The sequence below is a fragment of the Pavona decussata genome, unplaced genomic scaffold (assembly GCF_977016875.1).
Source record: "Pavona decussata unplaced genomic scaffold, jaPavDecu1.1 SCAFFOLD_47, whole genome shotgun sequence".
Classification (NCBI taxonomy): domain Eukaryota; kingdom Metazoa; phylum Cnidaria; class Anthozoa; order Scleractinia; family Agariciidae; genus Pavona; species Pavona decussata.
Genome location: NW_028145469.1, coordinates 2411661 through 2426302, shown reverse-complemented (window position 1 = coordinate 2426302; position 14642 = coordinate 2411661). Strand labels below are relative to the sequence as shown.

The window sequence follows — 14642 nt, the reverse complement described above, 5'->3', positions numbered from 1 at the left end:
TGCAGTTCAGTATATTTATTATTTCGCATCATATATATAACTTGATGATTGCTCCAAATTACAATTGATTGTGCGCCTACTTACTAGCAGTTCAAATATTATGAAAGAAAATAAAATAAATAAATAAATAAATAAACGAATAAATAAATAAGTAATTTAATAACTACATAAATAAATAAATAAATAAATAAATAAATGAGTAAAGAAACAAATAGATAAGTAAATAAATTAAATTTTTAAGACTAAAAGAAAAACTTTCTAGTTTGTTTGTGAAACGTTCATTTTCAAAGTACATCCGCAAAGCGACAAATTTCTGTTACGTTAAGCCCGTCGCTGTCGCAGTCAAAAATTCAACATATACACACAAATCGCTCTTTACAATTACTCCCGCCTCTTTCTAAAGAAATACATCATTTCAGTTATAATTTTCATAAGTGACGTACATCAAATTCTTAATCTACGGAGACCTCATTCAATTGCGTAGGTCGTTTCTACAAAAGTATTCAATGTTACTTCCGAGAGGGCGTCTGGCAAACATAGGTCTTCAAAATGTTGGTTAGCAAAATATACCACATAAAAACAATTGTCAATAATTGTCATTTGAATCAGTGATGCGATTAGTATTTGAGATCAAAGGTCCAGTGTTACTGGATCCAGCTCCATGTTATCAAAGGCTTTTGCAAGCTCCAAAGGTACACCCTCTATGGGGTTGAGGTACTGTCTCAGAAAACTGTAGTTGCTAAACTCCCTTTAAAAAATAAATGTATTCAAAGCCTGGCCTTATAAACGCAACAATAGCAAGGAGATTAGAAATCTACAGGATCTGGCATTGAAATTCAAATCGTGGACGGTGGAATTGACCGTGGACGAGCCTTTTTGAATACATCTTTTGGGCAAAAGTTTAGGTACAGGGTTTGCACGATCATCCACAAAAGTACATTAACTCTAATTAAGATGTGAGGGATAAGGCAAATTTACTTGATGATTCAGTCGGGGTTGCTTCCGATACCCAAAAATGCAGTAAACGGCAATTTATTATTTAAATCATCTGAATGATGTGCACATTTCCATTCGCACATCCCACAACAGCAGATCTGCCATTGGAAGAGATAGTCACCGCCGAAATTTCACTGTTGTTTACAGTGAATGTTCCAGGAGCTTGATTGGACTTGACTCTCTGTGCTTTGAATGCTCCTTCGTGGATTCCATAAGCCACTAGCCCTTCAGAAATACTCTTTGCAGTGGACTCACTGCTTGTACCACCCACGCCAGAAAACCAGCCCGGGATGCGGAAAGTCTGAAGCATTAATCCGCGTCTGTCGAATATCTGAATCACCGCTTCGTCGACGGGAGAATAAGCTTTGTTAGCGCTACGTCTTATCAATCCACTTTTCAGTCTCTCTGCGTCAGAGACATTTTTGAGCGTCTGTATAAACGTCACCAGGTAATCACAACCGACTGTCAGCTGGCGACTGGTGGAAGCTTGATCGGATAACACGACTTTCCAATTCGTTTGATTGTTGAGATCCCAAAGATGTACCTCAATCGGTCCTTTCATGGCCTCCTGGTTGTTGCTCTGTTGTGGGATACAAATAGCTGCCAGTCTACCACATGCATTTGATATAGTTGCCTCTGTAACCTTTCAAAAGAGAAAAAAACATTTATTTCTAGTGGGTTATTGTCGTGCGGAAGGTTGAAACCCTAAAGTCAAATTAAAGTTCCATCGTAAAGTGCTACTGCTCAGTAAAATTGCTCTAAGTTGGTACACATTTTGGTTTTAATCCAAATTCATAAGTCTTTACAACCATATACAGTATAACTAACAGTAGCACAGGAACGTACTGCAGTACTGTTCAATAGCTTCAATTGGCTTGAACGGCCACCGTTTTTAGCCTGTGCTACCGGAGGCAATACACGGAAAGACTCATCATATTTCATTGTGACGTTACGCCTAAGACAAGTTGCTGACCAGGAAACATGTTTCGCTGTACAGGGCTTGAAAAATTTGCCATAATGCTGCCGACTAGTCGCTGCAAAGCCTAAAAGCAATTTCTACCAACACCTGTCATATCCAAAGAAAAAAATAAGCTGTTACATAATTACTTCAGTTCAGGCTTAATCTTTTCTTTCTGATGGGTCTGTTTTTCGATAGCTAAAACGTTAAAACGCGTTTGTGCGTGTATCTCTGAGTGTTTGAATGTATTCCTAAATGATGAATTTAATTCCTTTAGTGCTGACTGTATGCATTTCCTGCCACATATGCTTGTTAACTTTGTTTTTTTCAGGATTTTCCTTACCTTCTGCCCCTCTTCAACTGAAAATCTCTGCTCAAAAGCTTCCCGCTCGTTCAGATCTTCCGGTGGTGGATCTTTGGGATCGTGTTTCGCCCATTGGTCCAGAGTGTACTTTTTAACCGCCAAGTACAGTCGAATTGTGCAAGGCTCTCCTTCGGTCGCTAGGCAACAGTAAAGGCCATCACAGGTGAACTTGGTGAAGAGGTGTTGCACAGTAAGAAAGGTGAGAGTTCTGTTTTAAAATAAACACAGAATTCAGTCATTTCTAATGACAACATTCATTCGATTAACCTACCAACCAGCTCGACGGTCAGTAAGTTCTTCCTTCGTCAGTCAGTCCTTTTCAGTCTTTTTCGACGGCCATCCAGCCAAACAGTAAGTAGGTAAGTCAGCCTATCAATCTATCACTCAGTCTGTCTTTCTTGCTTTCTTTCTGTCTGTCTGTCTGTCTGTCTGTCTGTCTGTTAGTCAGTCATTCAGCTACCCAGCAGGCCACCTTGTTAACCATTTAGTCAGTTTCTCATCAAATAATCACAGCAGCTCTAGCTATGAAATAATCGAAACATTTTCGAAGAATCTACCATTGCGCTCTGAATAACTACTTTCACCCATTACTAGAGTGACATAACCCTTTGGAAATGAAGCATCAGAGGCACGTATTACCTGTGCACACCCATGATAAGACTGGCGTCGGATCCATGCCGATCAATTCCTGACTTGAGATGCCACACGTCTACACCAGTCTTCGCAAATAGTGATACAAACGCATCGTCTTCAGAAAAACAAGGGCAGATACCGCTTCCTGCATAAACAAAAAAATATATAAAATTTAAGTTCTCCAGTCTGATAACCATCTGGTTTACAAAGAAATTCGCCACTTGAAATTTTCACTCCCTTCTCTCAGAAAATTAAGCCGGAATTTCCACTGTAGTTGGTGATATTATCTTGTGGTACCAAAGGGGTGTACTGCTTAGCATGTTCTGCATTTGATCGTAATTGCGGAGGGCCAGTTTGGTCTGTGCATTACCTTCATCGTGCCTTGAAAGACACATTTTTATATTTTACATTGCCTTTCTCAAACAAATAGATACTAGCAAAGAAACGGTGGGAGTACGGCTGAGATAGACCAGCACTCCGTTCATGGGGGAATTGTAATACTCCTAGTTGCTTCATGTGTCGGTTGCACCTACAGTTTTAAGGTTACTCCAAACCTTCGAGGGGCTACGTTTTGCCGAATGTTTATTTTTCGATCAAATTAAAGTTAATTACTTAAACTTACATTTTCAAAAACAAATTATTTAAAATCTTAAAACACGCGCGAGAACATTGAGAAAAAGGTATTTTCGTAAAAAAGTTAATAAGTTTTCAAGGTGACATAATCTCTGTAAGGCGTAGACTCCCCAGCGACCTTTTCGCGGCAACGGCTTCATTTCAACTTATTAGCATTTTTTGTTTACACTCGAAGTATCTTAAATCTTCCTAGACCAGTGAGCAATGTGTCGTGGACTGCACATACGAAGGCTCCTGAGAAAGCTGTAAACGAGTTCCTGGAAAGAGAACTCAAAAACGCGATGCTACAACTGAAAAGACACAGGCGTACTTCTTCTGTTCACTGATTCAACTTGAAAAGTGGGAAACTCCTATCCTTTTAATGCTATAAATGTAGTTTAATTGATATTGAAAGACTTATATATTCTATTTTCAATCTTGTATAATAGAATGTCGATTTGAACTTCATTTTCATTTAAAAAATTCAAGCGAGTTTTTTATTATCTTGCACGCATGGAAATTATGCGTCAGTCATTAACGTGTAACCAAAAGTTTGAAAATTCATATCTTTTGAACTATTGAACGGAAGAAAACCATGCTTTAAAACGTTGTTTAATAAACTATTTGAAAACGTACTACCGAAAGTAGCTACACGTTTAGTTTTTCTTACATCTCCAGTGCGCGTAACGGCCTCTCTGTTGATGCGTGTTACGTGATAGTTAAGATGCAAAATGTTCAAAAATCTATAGCTCGGGTTTGAATCATCGTAAAATTCTCGTTCTTGCACCAAAATAAAGCTATTGAAATGTGCTATGAGATGCAACGAGATATTATTATGTGCGTGTGCTATTTATTGAGAAATATTCCCATAAACTTTCGTTTCCGGTTTTGTTTACAAGTTCACGATTCACGCAGCGCACTTGAACTTTTTACTGATTTCACCTTGAAACTGTGCAACTCTTATGTTGTTATTGCTGTAAATGTACTTTCATTAAATTTAAAAACCGTATATATTGTAGTTTCAATATTGTATAAAAGACTGTTCATAAGAACTTCATTTTCAATTAAAAAATGGAAGCGAGTTTTTATCATGTGGAACGCGTATGAAATTATGCGTCACTCATTAACGTGTAACCCGGCAAAACGGTTTAAAAAGTCGTATCTCTCGACATATTCAACAAATAAAAAAAATAAAACCATGCTTTTAAACCTCATTTATTACATCGTCGAGCCTGGTTAAGAGTAGGAGATTGCCTTTGGGGGTTCTAGTATTCTTGCACATCTTGGTTTATAAACCAAAATACGCTCATCAATTCGAAGATTTGCAATGTTCCTGTGAACGTCAGGGGTTCTACTATGTTATTGGCTGGCGGCTCACAGTGTGAGCCCAGTGTTGACATAATTCTCCGAGAGGGCGTGACATGCTTCTAAATCTTAAGAAGGCGAAAACTCGCAATACGATTTCTGCAAGATGCCTCCTCTTCAAATAAATTAATAGGGTATGTAGAATTGACGAAATTTCGTGAAATTTGGCCCGAAAGTTAACTGAACAACGAGGAACAAAAGGGTGTCGGCATTTTTTTTTTTAATCAAATACTTCCCTCCTGGCGGCCTCGGAAAGCAACACGTTTGCAAATTCTTTTTTACTGGAACTTGACAGATATATTAAAAGAAAACCAATAGGAATACGGGGAAATGCTCACACCCTTTGAGAGATTGATGATTTGTGATTAACACTGTGTAGCTACATTTCGTCAAAGATCACGTTTGATACCCGATTAATTCGACGGAATGGCGCTCTGTCATTTTACTGTTTACCGGCTTCCTTCGCCTTAGCAGAGGAATAACCAAAGTAGCTTATAATTTTATCGAATTTTGCATTAAATAAGCTTTTTATCGATATATAGATTGTGGTGGTTTCCTAAAAAACAACGCGCGTACAAATTTTTTTCCGGAAGGCACCAGCGAAGGTTTGGAGTAACCTTAAGGCAAAGTAGCTTAAGGTTCGACTGGTAATCTTACCGCCGGAGGCTGGAAACAGCTGATGTAGCCGTTGAACTGGTTCGTGTGCCTGCCACACCCAGGTCTCTGTCTCAGAGCAAGTCACTGCTAACTTGCCGTTACTTGAAAATGAACAATCTTGTACGGTACCCACGTGGTTCTAGGGAAACGAGGAGAAAAACTAACTTGTCTTTTGCGCTAAAACAGAGAGAATGAATGAATGAATGAAGGAAGGAAGGAAGGAAGGAAGGAAGGAAGGAAGGAAGGAAGGAAGGAAGGAAGGAAGGAAGGAAGGAAGGAAGGAAGGAAGGAAGGAAGGAGGGAGGGAGGGAGGGAGGGAGGGAGGGAGGGAATGAATGAATGAATGAATGAATGAATGAATGAATGAACGAACGAACGAACGAATGAATGAATGAATGAATGAATGAATGAATGAATGAATGAATAAATGAATGAATGAATGAATGAATGAATGAATGAATGAATGAATGAATGAATGAATGAATGAATGAATCAATGAAGCAAATAGTGGAGGCAGTACATCTTTCCCATAAATTGAGGGGTAAAGACTAACCGGTTGTTTCACAACTTTTTGTGATGGCATGTTCCTGGTGTCCCATAGCTGAACAGTACAGTCATCGGATGCAGTGGCAATAAGCGGTTGGCCACTCTCTCTGTTCCCAATGGAGCAGGCCTTGACTGGAAACGAGTGGCCCGTCAGAGTTTCCCATTCTGGATGTTTATCGTATGGTTTTGGCGTCATGCATAATACCTTAAAACGAAGGGGTTATAACAGCTTTGTGGAATTTCAACAAGCTATTTGAAAGTTAAGTTGTTTAGTGGTTAACGTGTTGGACTTTCGATCAGAAAATTAAAGGATCGGTGGTTAGAGACTAAGTTGTTTTCATTGCCGTGCGTTTTCTTGGAAAAGACATCTCAATCCGCCTCGTCTTTCTCTTTACCCAGTCATTAAAAAGTAAATGGGTACTGGAAAAAAATACCCAGGGAGGTAAGGAGCGGGAATATTTCTAGTGGCTTCATGGTATAGGAACAATTGTTTGTTCAAGCTTTATAGGCCACGTTAACTTAAAGCGCGACTTCAGCTTTGCTAATAAACATTTACGTTGCAAATCACAATAGCTACAGTACTAGAGATATTTCCAATAATTCATCGTGGGGAAGAATCTTGACAAAAACATTTTTGTGTTTATGTACATGTCACTGTGCCTTTTAATAAACGGCGAACTGTGAAGTTCAAGGCTCCACCAACAATAGGGTTTCCACTCATGTCAATTACCCTGAAAAATGTCTTAGAAAGCAAGCACGCTTAGCAGAACGAAATCAACGGGTCACTATTGAAAGCTGCAATTGCAGAAGTTGTTTCCAGTTTGTCGCTGTTCTGTTTCAGTTCCACGATATGATTGACGACCTCGATCACAAGACGTAATTGTTAGTTGGATTTGGAGTTTAGAGTTTGCATGTTTTTGAAAGGCGTACTTATCATTGGTTATTATGACCACGATGGAGTGCACAAAAATCAAAAGAATTTTCCCACAGACAAGATGCTTGTGCAAAAATGATTTTCTGTTATTTAGGACAAGGAAAATGACTTCGTTTTCAATTTAGTGTCCAAAGTTATTCCGTTTTACCTTAACGGATGTTGTTCTTTTGAATTGAATCTTTACGATTGGTTGCAGCAAAATTCCACATAGCCAAACCACTATATGTCCACCCTTTTCCGATTATCAACATGACCAACTATATCTCATCTCTAATTAATTAAATCGTTAACTAATTAATTAGTAAATCAATCAATTAATTAATTTATTAATCAATTAATTAGTCAGTAATACCAGAACTTGATCCTTGTCTTTCAGATCAGAAGATGCTATGTAGTCCAGCTCTGGGGAAAGTGCCACAAAGTCCACACCAACAGAGGTCACTGCAAGTGTCTTCATAAGTTTTGCTGTAATATGATGAAAATTCCACCAATTTCAAAACGTGTTTTCTTTTCTTTTTCACATCGGATAGAATGTTAATTAAATACCGAGTATGGGCCTTCAAGTTTCTCGTGGAAAACACTTTTATCAGTCTGTTGCTCCAAAATGGTTTTGAACGCAACCCCAGCTGCGTTTAGTGCGCGTTTAAGACCAAACACTCCTCTTGTTACTCGAGTAAACAGTAGCGCAAGTTGGGCACAATGACTAATGTCTTTTAGATTATTAACTAAGCTGTAATGCACCTGTTTGTGTATTCCAGATGTACGTTCCACTTGCCATAACTGCGCCCAATTTTGCTCCAGTTCTTGAGAACCTCAACGTAGCGCCGTCCACTTTGGTTGCGGTCTTCTTGCCAGTTTCGAACACTTTGATATCCTTCAGGTATAAAAGGGCAATGTACGTGTTAACGTTACAATGGTTCGTACGGTAGAAACGATCTCTTATACCCTAGATGCATCCATGCCCTAAAGTACAAGAGGCAGAGCAAATCTTCTACGTTTTCAGAAAAGTGGAGACCAAAAAAGGTGTGAATAGTTTGTGCCAATTCATAAAAGTAGCCCCTCAATAACGCTGTGCATCAGAGGGACCAAGAGACACTCAATTATGGTAGCGATTAATTCTGGCGTATTTTAGGAAAATACCCCTGTGAGTATGTACGGCCTTGTTGGATGCCTTTCATGACAATTTCCCTTCGAACAGCCACTGAGTTATATACTCGACAAGGAAAGAATCCCAATGGATCATCTCCGATTATAAAAAGTGAGCGCGACATTGAAATAAGTTTCTACCTTTTGAGACTTAGGGCTCCATAGGTACACCTTGTCTGAACCGAAAGCAAGTGAATTTCCATTTGGGGAGATGGTGAGAACTTTTGGTCTTCTCTGAAAGAAAAAATAAAAAAGAAAATTGCTGGTAAAACATCTTGAGTAAGCTTCCATAAGTAGCCGGGGCGATTTTTGTTATGCACATGTGCTCCAAATGTGGTCCAATTTTTCGCAGGGGATGTTGCTTTGAAGGATTTTCTGAAAACAAGGAAAAGCTATCCCCAAGATAGTTCAACTGTTTTCTACAGTAACTTACATGTAACTACATACCGGAAGTTCTTCTTTTAAGACTGGTTGCCCGTTTGCTGAAGGTGAAGTGCTGTAGGAGCGTAGTTTACCATGTGTTGTGGCCAGAAAGATCTGTAATGAGAAAATGTCACTTCCGTTACGATATCATAAAGCAACCAATAGTAATTTTTTATCGTCATGGCTACCCATTCACATAATTTAAGTTACAGCAACGCGTTTGGCCACCGGGCGTTTGGCTTACAGTTATCGGGGTGCAGCCATTGACAACTAGTTCGACTAGTCTGACCCGGTTTAGACTCATCAGCATGCATTGCATTGTTTACTAGGGCAATAGAGTTTCAATTTAAGAATGCTTTTTTGAAGAATACACAAAATCCCATTTAATTATCTAATCTGGAAAAACACAAACGTTTGTAAGCCGATATTCAGAAAAAGTTTTTTAGTAATCGTCTCGTTTTCGAGAATCTAATCAGAACAAGAGAGCCGGGAGTTCTTCAAATAATTTCAAACTTTAAGAGCGGTTGTCAGTAACTTTCGAGAATCCGGCGACAGAAGCGAAAATTCGAATTTTTTTTTATTTGCCCCAAAAGACCCTTTTGGTGAACTATTTTCAAAAATAATATTCAAAAGTTCCAGCGAATTTTTATTTTGGCAAAAATTGGGAAAGTTCGAAATCGGCCAAAACGCGACCGATGGCCTGATTGAAATTATGCAAATTAGTACATTTTTAAAACTCTCGTTCAAGACAAGGTAGCGTTTTCTCGAGTTGACACTTTCAGCATCGTTTTTACATCCCTTGTGCTTGCTTCTAAACTATATTTTATCTCCACCTGAACATTGTTTCATTTAAAGTTGCCCACGTAAAGAATACAATGTTTGCTATTCCTTAGATAGAGTGATTTTTGCCATATTTCAGATGACCATATCATCAAGGGTATACAAATATACTGGTAATGAAATCACTTTTTTGAACGGGCAATTGTTCTTATTTATCATGTTAAAATATTTAGTTTGGCCCGTGAAAAGCGAGCGCGCTAGGTCGAGATGTGTGGAATGCACTTTGACACAATTCGCCATTTCAGTACTTCATGTTCCTCCTGTTAATTTGCACTTATCAATACACTTCACGGAAGCTTTTAGATAAAAGCCAAGGTCTCTGTGTTCATTTCATGCTTTTATACATGTAAATAACTAGCTTCAGACTTGTGTGCTCCCCATATTAGCATTAGGTTATCAAATGATTCCTTTCAGGTAAAGTTTTCGAGTTTATATTGAGCCGTTCAAGCGAGATGAAAGAGCCGTTCGCAGGGAAATAACTTGAAATCAGTGAAATTTATACCCTGTCTCTCATATCATGCTACACTTCCAAACTACCGTTGTTATTAAGCTAGAAAGTGTAAATGCTCCCTTTTTACGTGACCTAAAACAGAATTTGCCTAAAATATTACGAATAAAGTCCACCACAAGAAAAAACTGAAAAAATCGCGCACCGACGTAAATGTAAACATCAGCCGTTTCTCGACTTGCTACATGGATGAAACGCGTCCGTTATTTTACCTCTGTATACATTTATGAGCAGAAAGTAGAAACAAAAAAATCTTCTCTATGCCCATCTGTATAAATGCACTCGCCAATCAGGCTTTGATTTTCTGTATGTTTGTCGAAAATACTGAAGAATGGTGCAACATAATATTTTGTTACTGACTACTAGACTCATTCAATCACAACCGGATACATGTAACACGACTGGAAACTAGATATAAAGAAATGCTCTTACTTGTCTGCAATCGTTACTCACATTATATCTGGCGATATCACATCCCCGAGGCAAGGCTGAAAATTGTCTCAAAATCCGCATATTAGAGATTCAAAGTTTTGAACAACGCAACAACTTTCATTGCGTGACAAGTGAAATGTGAAACACAAGCGTGCGAAAAGCACCGGAATAAACAATGTCAAGATTCGCCCTTGTGATGACAGTGCGAAAATGATTTTTGAAATTACAAGAAGAAATTGAGGCAAGTCAAGGTCTGCAAGGTATATTTGATTGCCGGATTGAAACGAAAATCATGTTTCCTCCTCTCCCCCCACCCCCCCCCCCCCCTCTTAGGGATTGTACCGAATTGTCATCATCAACAACAACAACAACAACAACAACAACCTCTATTTTCCTCAAAATAAAGCCGAAATTAACTGAAATGAAAGTAAACAAATCAAGAGCTTTAACCTCAATGCGGTATTTCAATACTATCCTCAAGCAAAAAGTTTGGAGGAGAGTGAAGTTTTTTTTTCGCCATGACACCTCTCCGTGCGGATCAAGCTCAAAAAATGCGCAAGATTTGTAATGTGTTACGCTTAATCAATGCAAAAAGGACGTTCGCTCGCACCTATAAAGGCACAAAAGATCGGGCCTATAAAGAAATTCAGGACGAAATAGTGTTGTTGCTAGGGCAGGTAAAGTGTTTTCATTTGAGCGAAACTGAGAGCATGAAAGAACATTTTATTTCTTTCTCTGACTTTCCCTATTTTTTTAAACAGGAATCCACTGCTATGCATTACTTGACTTTATTCCAGGAATTATGATTTACGATTGAAACTTTCCGTTCGTCTTTATATGCTCTCACCACCGAAAGAAGTAAGGCCTTCGTGTGAACTGGAACAGTCAGAAACCTTAACGACGAAGGGAGACCGAGGAATGAACAGCAAAGAATCGTTGTCATTGTCAATGCATGTACTGTGGGTTAACCCAATCCAAGTGGAACTCGCAATTAAGTTATATCTTCAACCATGCCATATAAAAACCACTATAAATTGAACAATCACTGGACTATGGTACACAGTTCAAAAGATACTCTCACTGGCCTTGTCAAAGGCTGTTCGTATGGTGGATACTCTGGAGCACGCTAGGAGGATTTAACAATGACAACGTCAGACTTACACAGTGACGGCCCGTAAGAGATAACATCGTCTTTTAGACCGAATAGTCGACCGAACACGCGCGCAAGAAAATAAATTAAGGTTAAACTCTTATCTTAAAATTTGATCAGCCCTTCCGTAAGCAATAATGCAGAATAATGGTGTGTATTTCCAGTTAACATTTTATCGCCATCAGTGACTCATCTCAAACAGACTTTAAAGCTAGGTTTAACAGGTTAACCTAAAAACAAGTTTTTTTTTTCGTTCCATTCATGGTGAACGTCCTCATTGCATTGATTAACCGTATAACACATTGCAAATATTGCGCACCTTTTGAGCTTGATCCGCAACTTTTGCGCGTTGATCCATGGCGAAAGACAAACTTCACTCTCCTAAATATAATAGCTTTTTGTTTGAGGATAGTATTGAAATACTGCATTAAGATTTCAAAAGGTCTTAATTTGTTAACTTGATTTAAATTAATTTCGGTTTTACTTTTCCTGTAATGTTATTTTATTGATGAGAAATCGGCACAGACAATACAGAGTGAATCTCACAAAAGGAAAACTCCATGATTATTGTTTCAGTCCATTAAATATACCTTGCAGACCTTGACTTGCCTCAATTTCTTCTTGTAATTTCAAAAATCATTTTCGCACTGTCATCACAAGGGCGAATCTTGACATTGTTTATTCCGGTGCTTTTCGCGCGCTTGAGTATCACATTTCACTTGTCACGCAATGAAAGTTGTTGCGTTGTTCAAAACTTTGAATCTCTAATATGCGGATTTTGAGACAATTTTCAGCCTTGCCTCGGGGATGTGATATCGCCAGATATAATGTGAGTAACGATTGCAGACAAGTAAGAGCGTTTCTTTATATCTAGTTTCCAGTCGTGTTACATGTATCCGGTTGTGATTGAGTGAGTCAAGTAGTTAGTAACAAATTATTATGTTGCACCATTCTTCAGTATTTTCGACAAACATACAGAAAATCAAAGCCTGATTGGCGAGTGCATTTATACAGATGGGCATAGAGAAGATTTTTTTGTTTCTACTTTCTGCTCATAAATGTATACAGAGGTAAAATAACGGACGCGTTTCATCCATGTAGCAAGTCGAGAAACGGCTGATGTTTACATTTACGTCGGTGCGCGATTTTTCCAGTTTTTTTCTTGTGGTGAACTTTATTCGTAATATTTTAGGCAAATTCTGTTTTAGGTCACGTAAAAAGGGAGCATTTACACTTTCTAGCTTAATAACAACGGTAGTTTGGAAGTGTAGCATGATATGAGAGACAGGGTATAAATTTCACTGATTTCAAGTTATTTCCCTGTTAACGGCTCTTTCATCTCGCTTGAACGGCTCAATATAAACTCGAAAACTTTACCTGAAAGGAATCATTTGATAACCTAATGCTAATATGGGGAGCACTCAAGTCTGAAGCTAGTTATTTACATGTATAAAAGCATGAAATGAACACAGAGACCTTGGCTTTTATCTAAAAGCTTCCGTGAAGTGTATTGATAAGTGCAAATTAACAGGAGGAACATGAAGTACTGAAATGGCGAATTGTGTCAAAGTGCATTCCACACATCTCGACCTAGCGCGCTCGCTTTTCACGGGCCAAACTAAATATTTTAACATGATAAATAAGAACAATTGCCCGTTCAAAAAAGTGATTTCATTACCAGTATATTTGTATACCCTTGATGATATGGTCATCTGAAATATGGCAAAAATCACTCTATCTAAGGAATAGCAAACATTGTATTCTTTACGTGGGCAACTTTAAATGAAACAATGTTCAGGTGGAGATAAAATATAGTTTAGAAGCAAGCACAAGGAATGTAAAAACGATGCTGAAAGTGTCAACTCGAGAAAACGCTACCTTGTCTTGAACGAGAGTTTTAAAAATGTACTAATTTGCATAATTTCAATCGGGCCATCGGTCGCGTTTTGGCCGATTTCGAACTTTCCCAATTTTTGCCAAAATAAAAATTCGCTGGAACTTTTGAATATTATTTTTGAAAATAGTTCACCAAAAGGGTCTTTTGGGGCAAATAAAAAAAAATTCGAATTTTCGCTTCTGTCGCCGGATTCTCGAAAGTTACTGACAATCGCTCTTAAGATTTGCATCTCAACTTTTTCTCGTTTCTTTAATTTAATTCACCTCCCAAGCCTTTCCTTTCTTGGTAATTACGATGCTTGCCCTGTCATCAATGTCACAGTCGACTCTTATCTCCTGTAGAATAGTCCCTGAAACAAAGGAAATGTCGGCAAGAATGTGAAATATCGACATGAAAAATAATGATGTTGTTATATAGCGTAAACAAGAGCAAATCTTGTATAAAAGAGGTTGGAACTGGCAGTTCTCAGCTTTAGTTACCAATTAACTCCTTAAGGCTACGTACATGACTGCATGGAGAATTGTTATCTTCAAACTATTAGACGCAAGCGCATGTGAAAAAAAAGATAAGAGGTTTTCTTTTCGGGGGATTGTGAAATTTGTAGTGAAATCTCAAGACAACACCTAAAAGTACGATGTATATTGAAGAAACTCAATGTGAGCAACCGACCTTCGTGTTTGTCTCCAGAGCCCAGATCGTACCGGACTATAGAGTTTGCGCCTGCGATTGCAACCCAGTTGCATTGGTCAATACTAGAGGGGAACGAGATCACGTGACATTGGCACTTTTTTGTCATGACCGCGTAGCCACTGGCAACCTGAAAAAGTGACAGCGAGACTTTTAATAGTTTTGATTTAATAACTTACCTCTGGCTGAGCATCTTATGAGGGCACGGAGTAAAGAACATGGGCCAACTTCTTGTGCACGTCTTTAGAGATGAGTAATTAAATGACCATTCGACACTTAATGTGATTCATTCCGAAACCGATTGATTTTTCAGTTGTATAAAGACGTGGCGAGACTATGTTAAGTGCCGACCCCAAGTCTAATCTACAATGATATGAAAAGATGTATAGTGGTAGACGAAACACGGCAGATTTGTACTGTAGAACATATATCGTTCCATTGTTGCACAAAAATCCGCAGCATCTACCACCAAGCTCAGTATAATAGAAAGCTAC

At 38.5% G+C, this 14642-nt stretch overlaps 1 protein-coding gene across 1 annotated transcript in view; it reads right to left on the bottom strand.

Annotated features, from left to right (window-relative positions):
• LOC146482275 (telomerase protein component 1-like) overlaps positions 1–14642 on the bottom strand; it is a 35734-nt gene continuing 21092 nt past the window's right edge. The window contains exons 19-29 of the mRNA XM_085107554.1: positions 14131–14278; positions 13725–13810; positions 8659–8748; positions 8353–8445; positions 7807–7939; positions 7418–7530; positions 6139–6336; positions 5586–5724; positions 2958–3096; positions 2298–2526; positions 1–1639 (exon numbers count right to left, since the gene is read on the bottom strand). Of these exons, the coding sequence (XP_084963680.1) occupies positions 1040–1639; positions 2298–2526; positions 2958–3096; positions 5586–5724; positions 6139–6336; positions 7418–7530; positions 7807–7939; positions 8353–8445; positions 8659–8748; positions 13725–13810; positions 14131–14278 (1968 nt within the window). The 3' untranslated portion in view covers positions 1–1039. The remainder of the gene's footprint in view (positions 1640–2297; positions 2527–2957; positions 3097–5585; positions 5725–6138; positions 6337–7417; positions 7531–7806; positions 7940–8352; positions 8446–8658; positions 8749–13724; positions 13811–14130; positions 14279–14642) is intronic.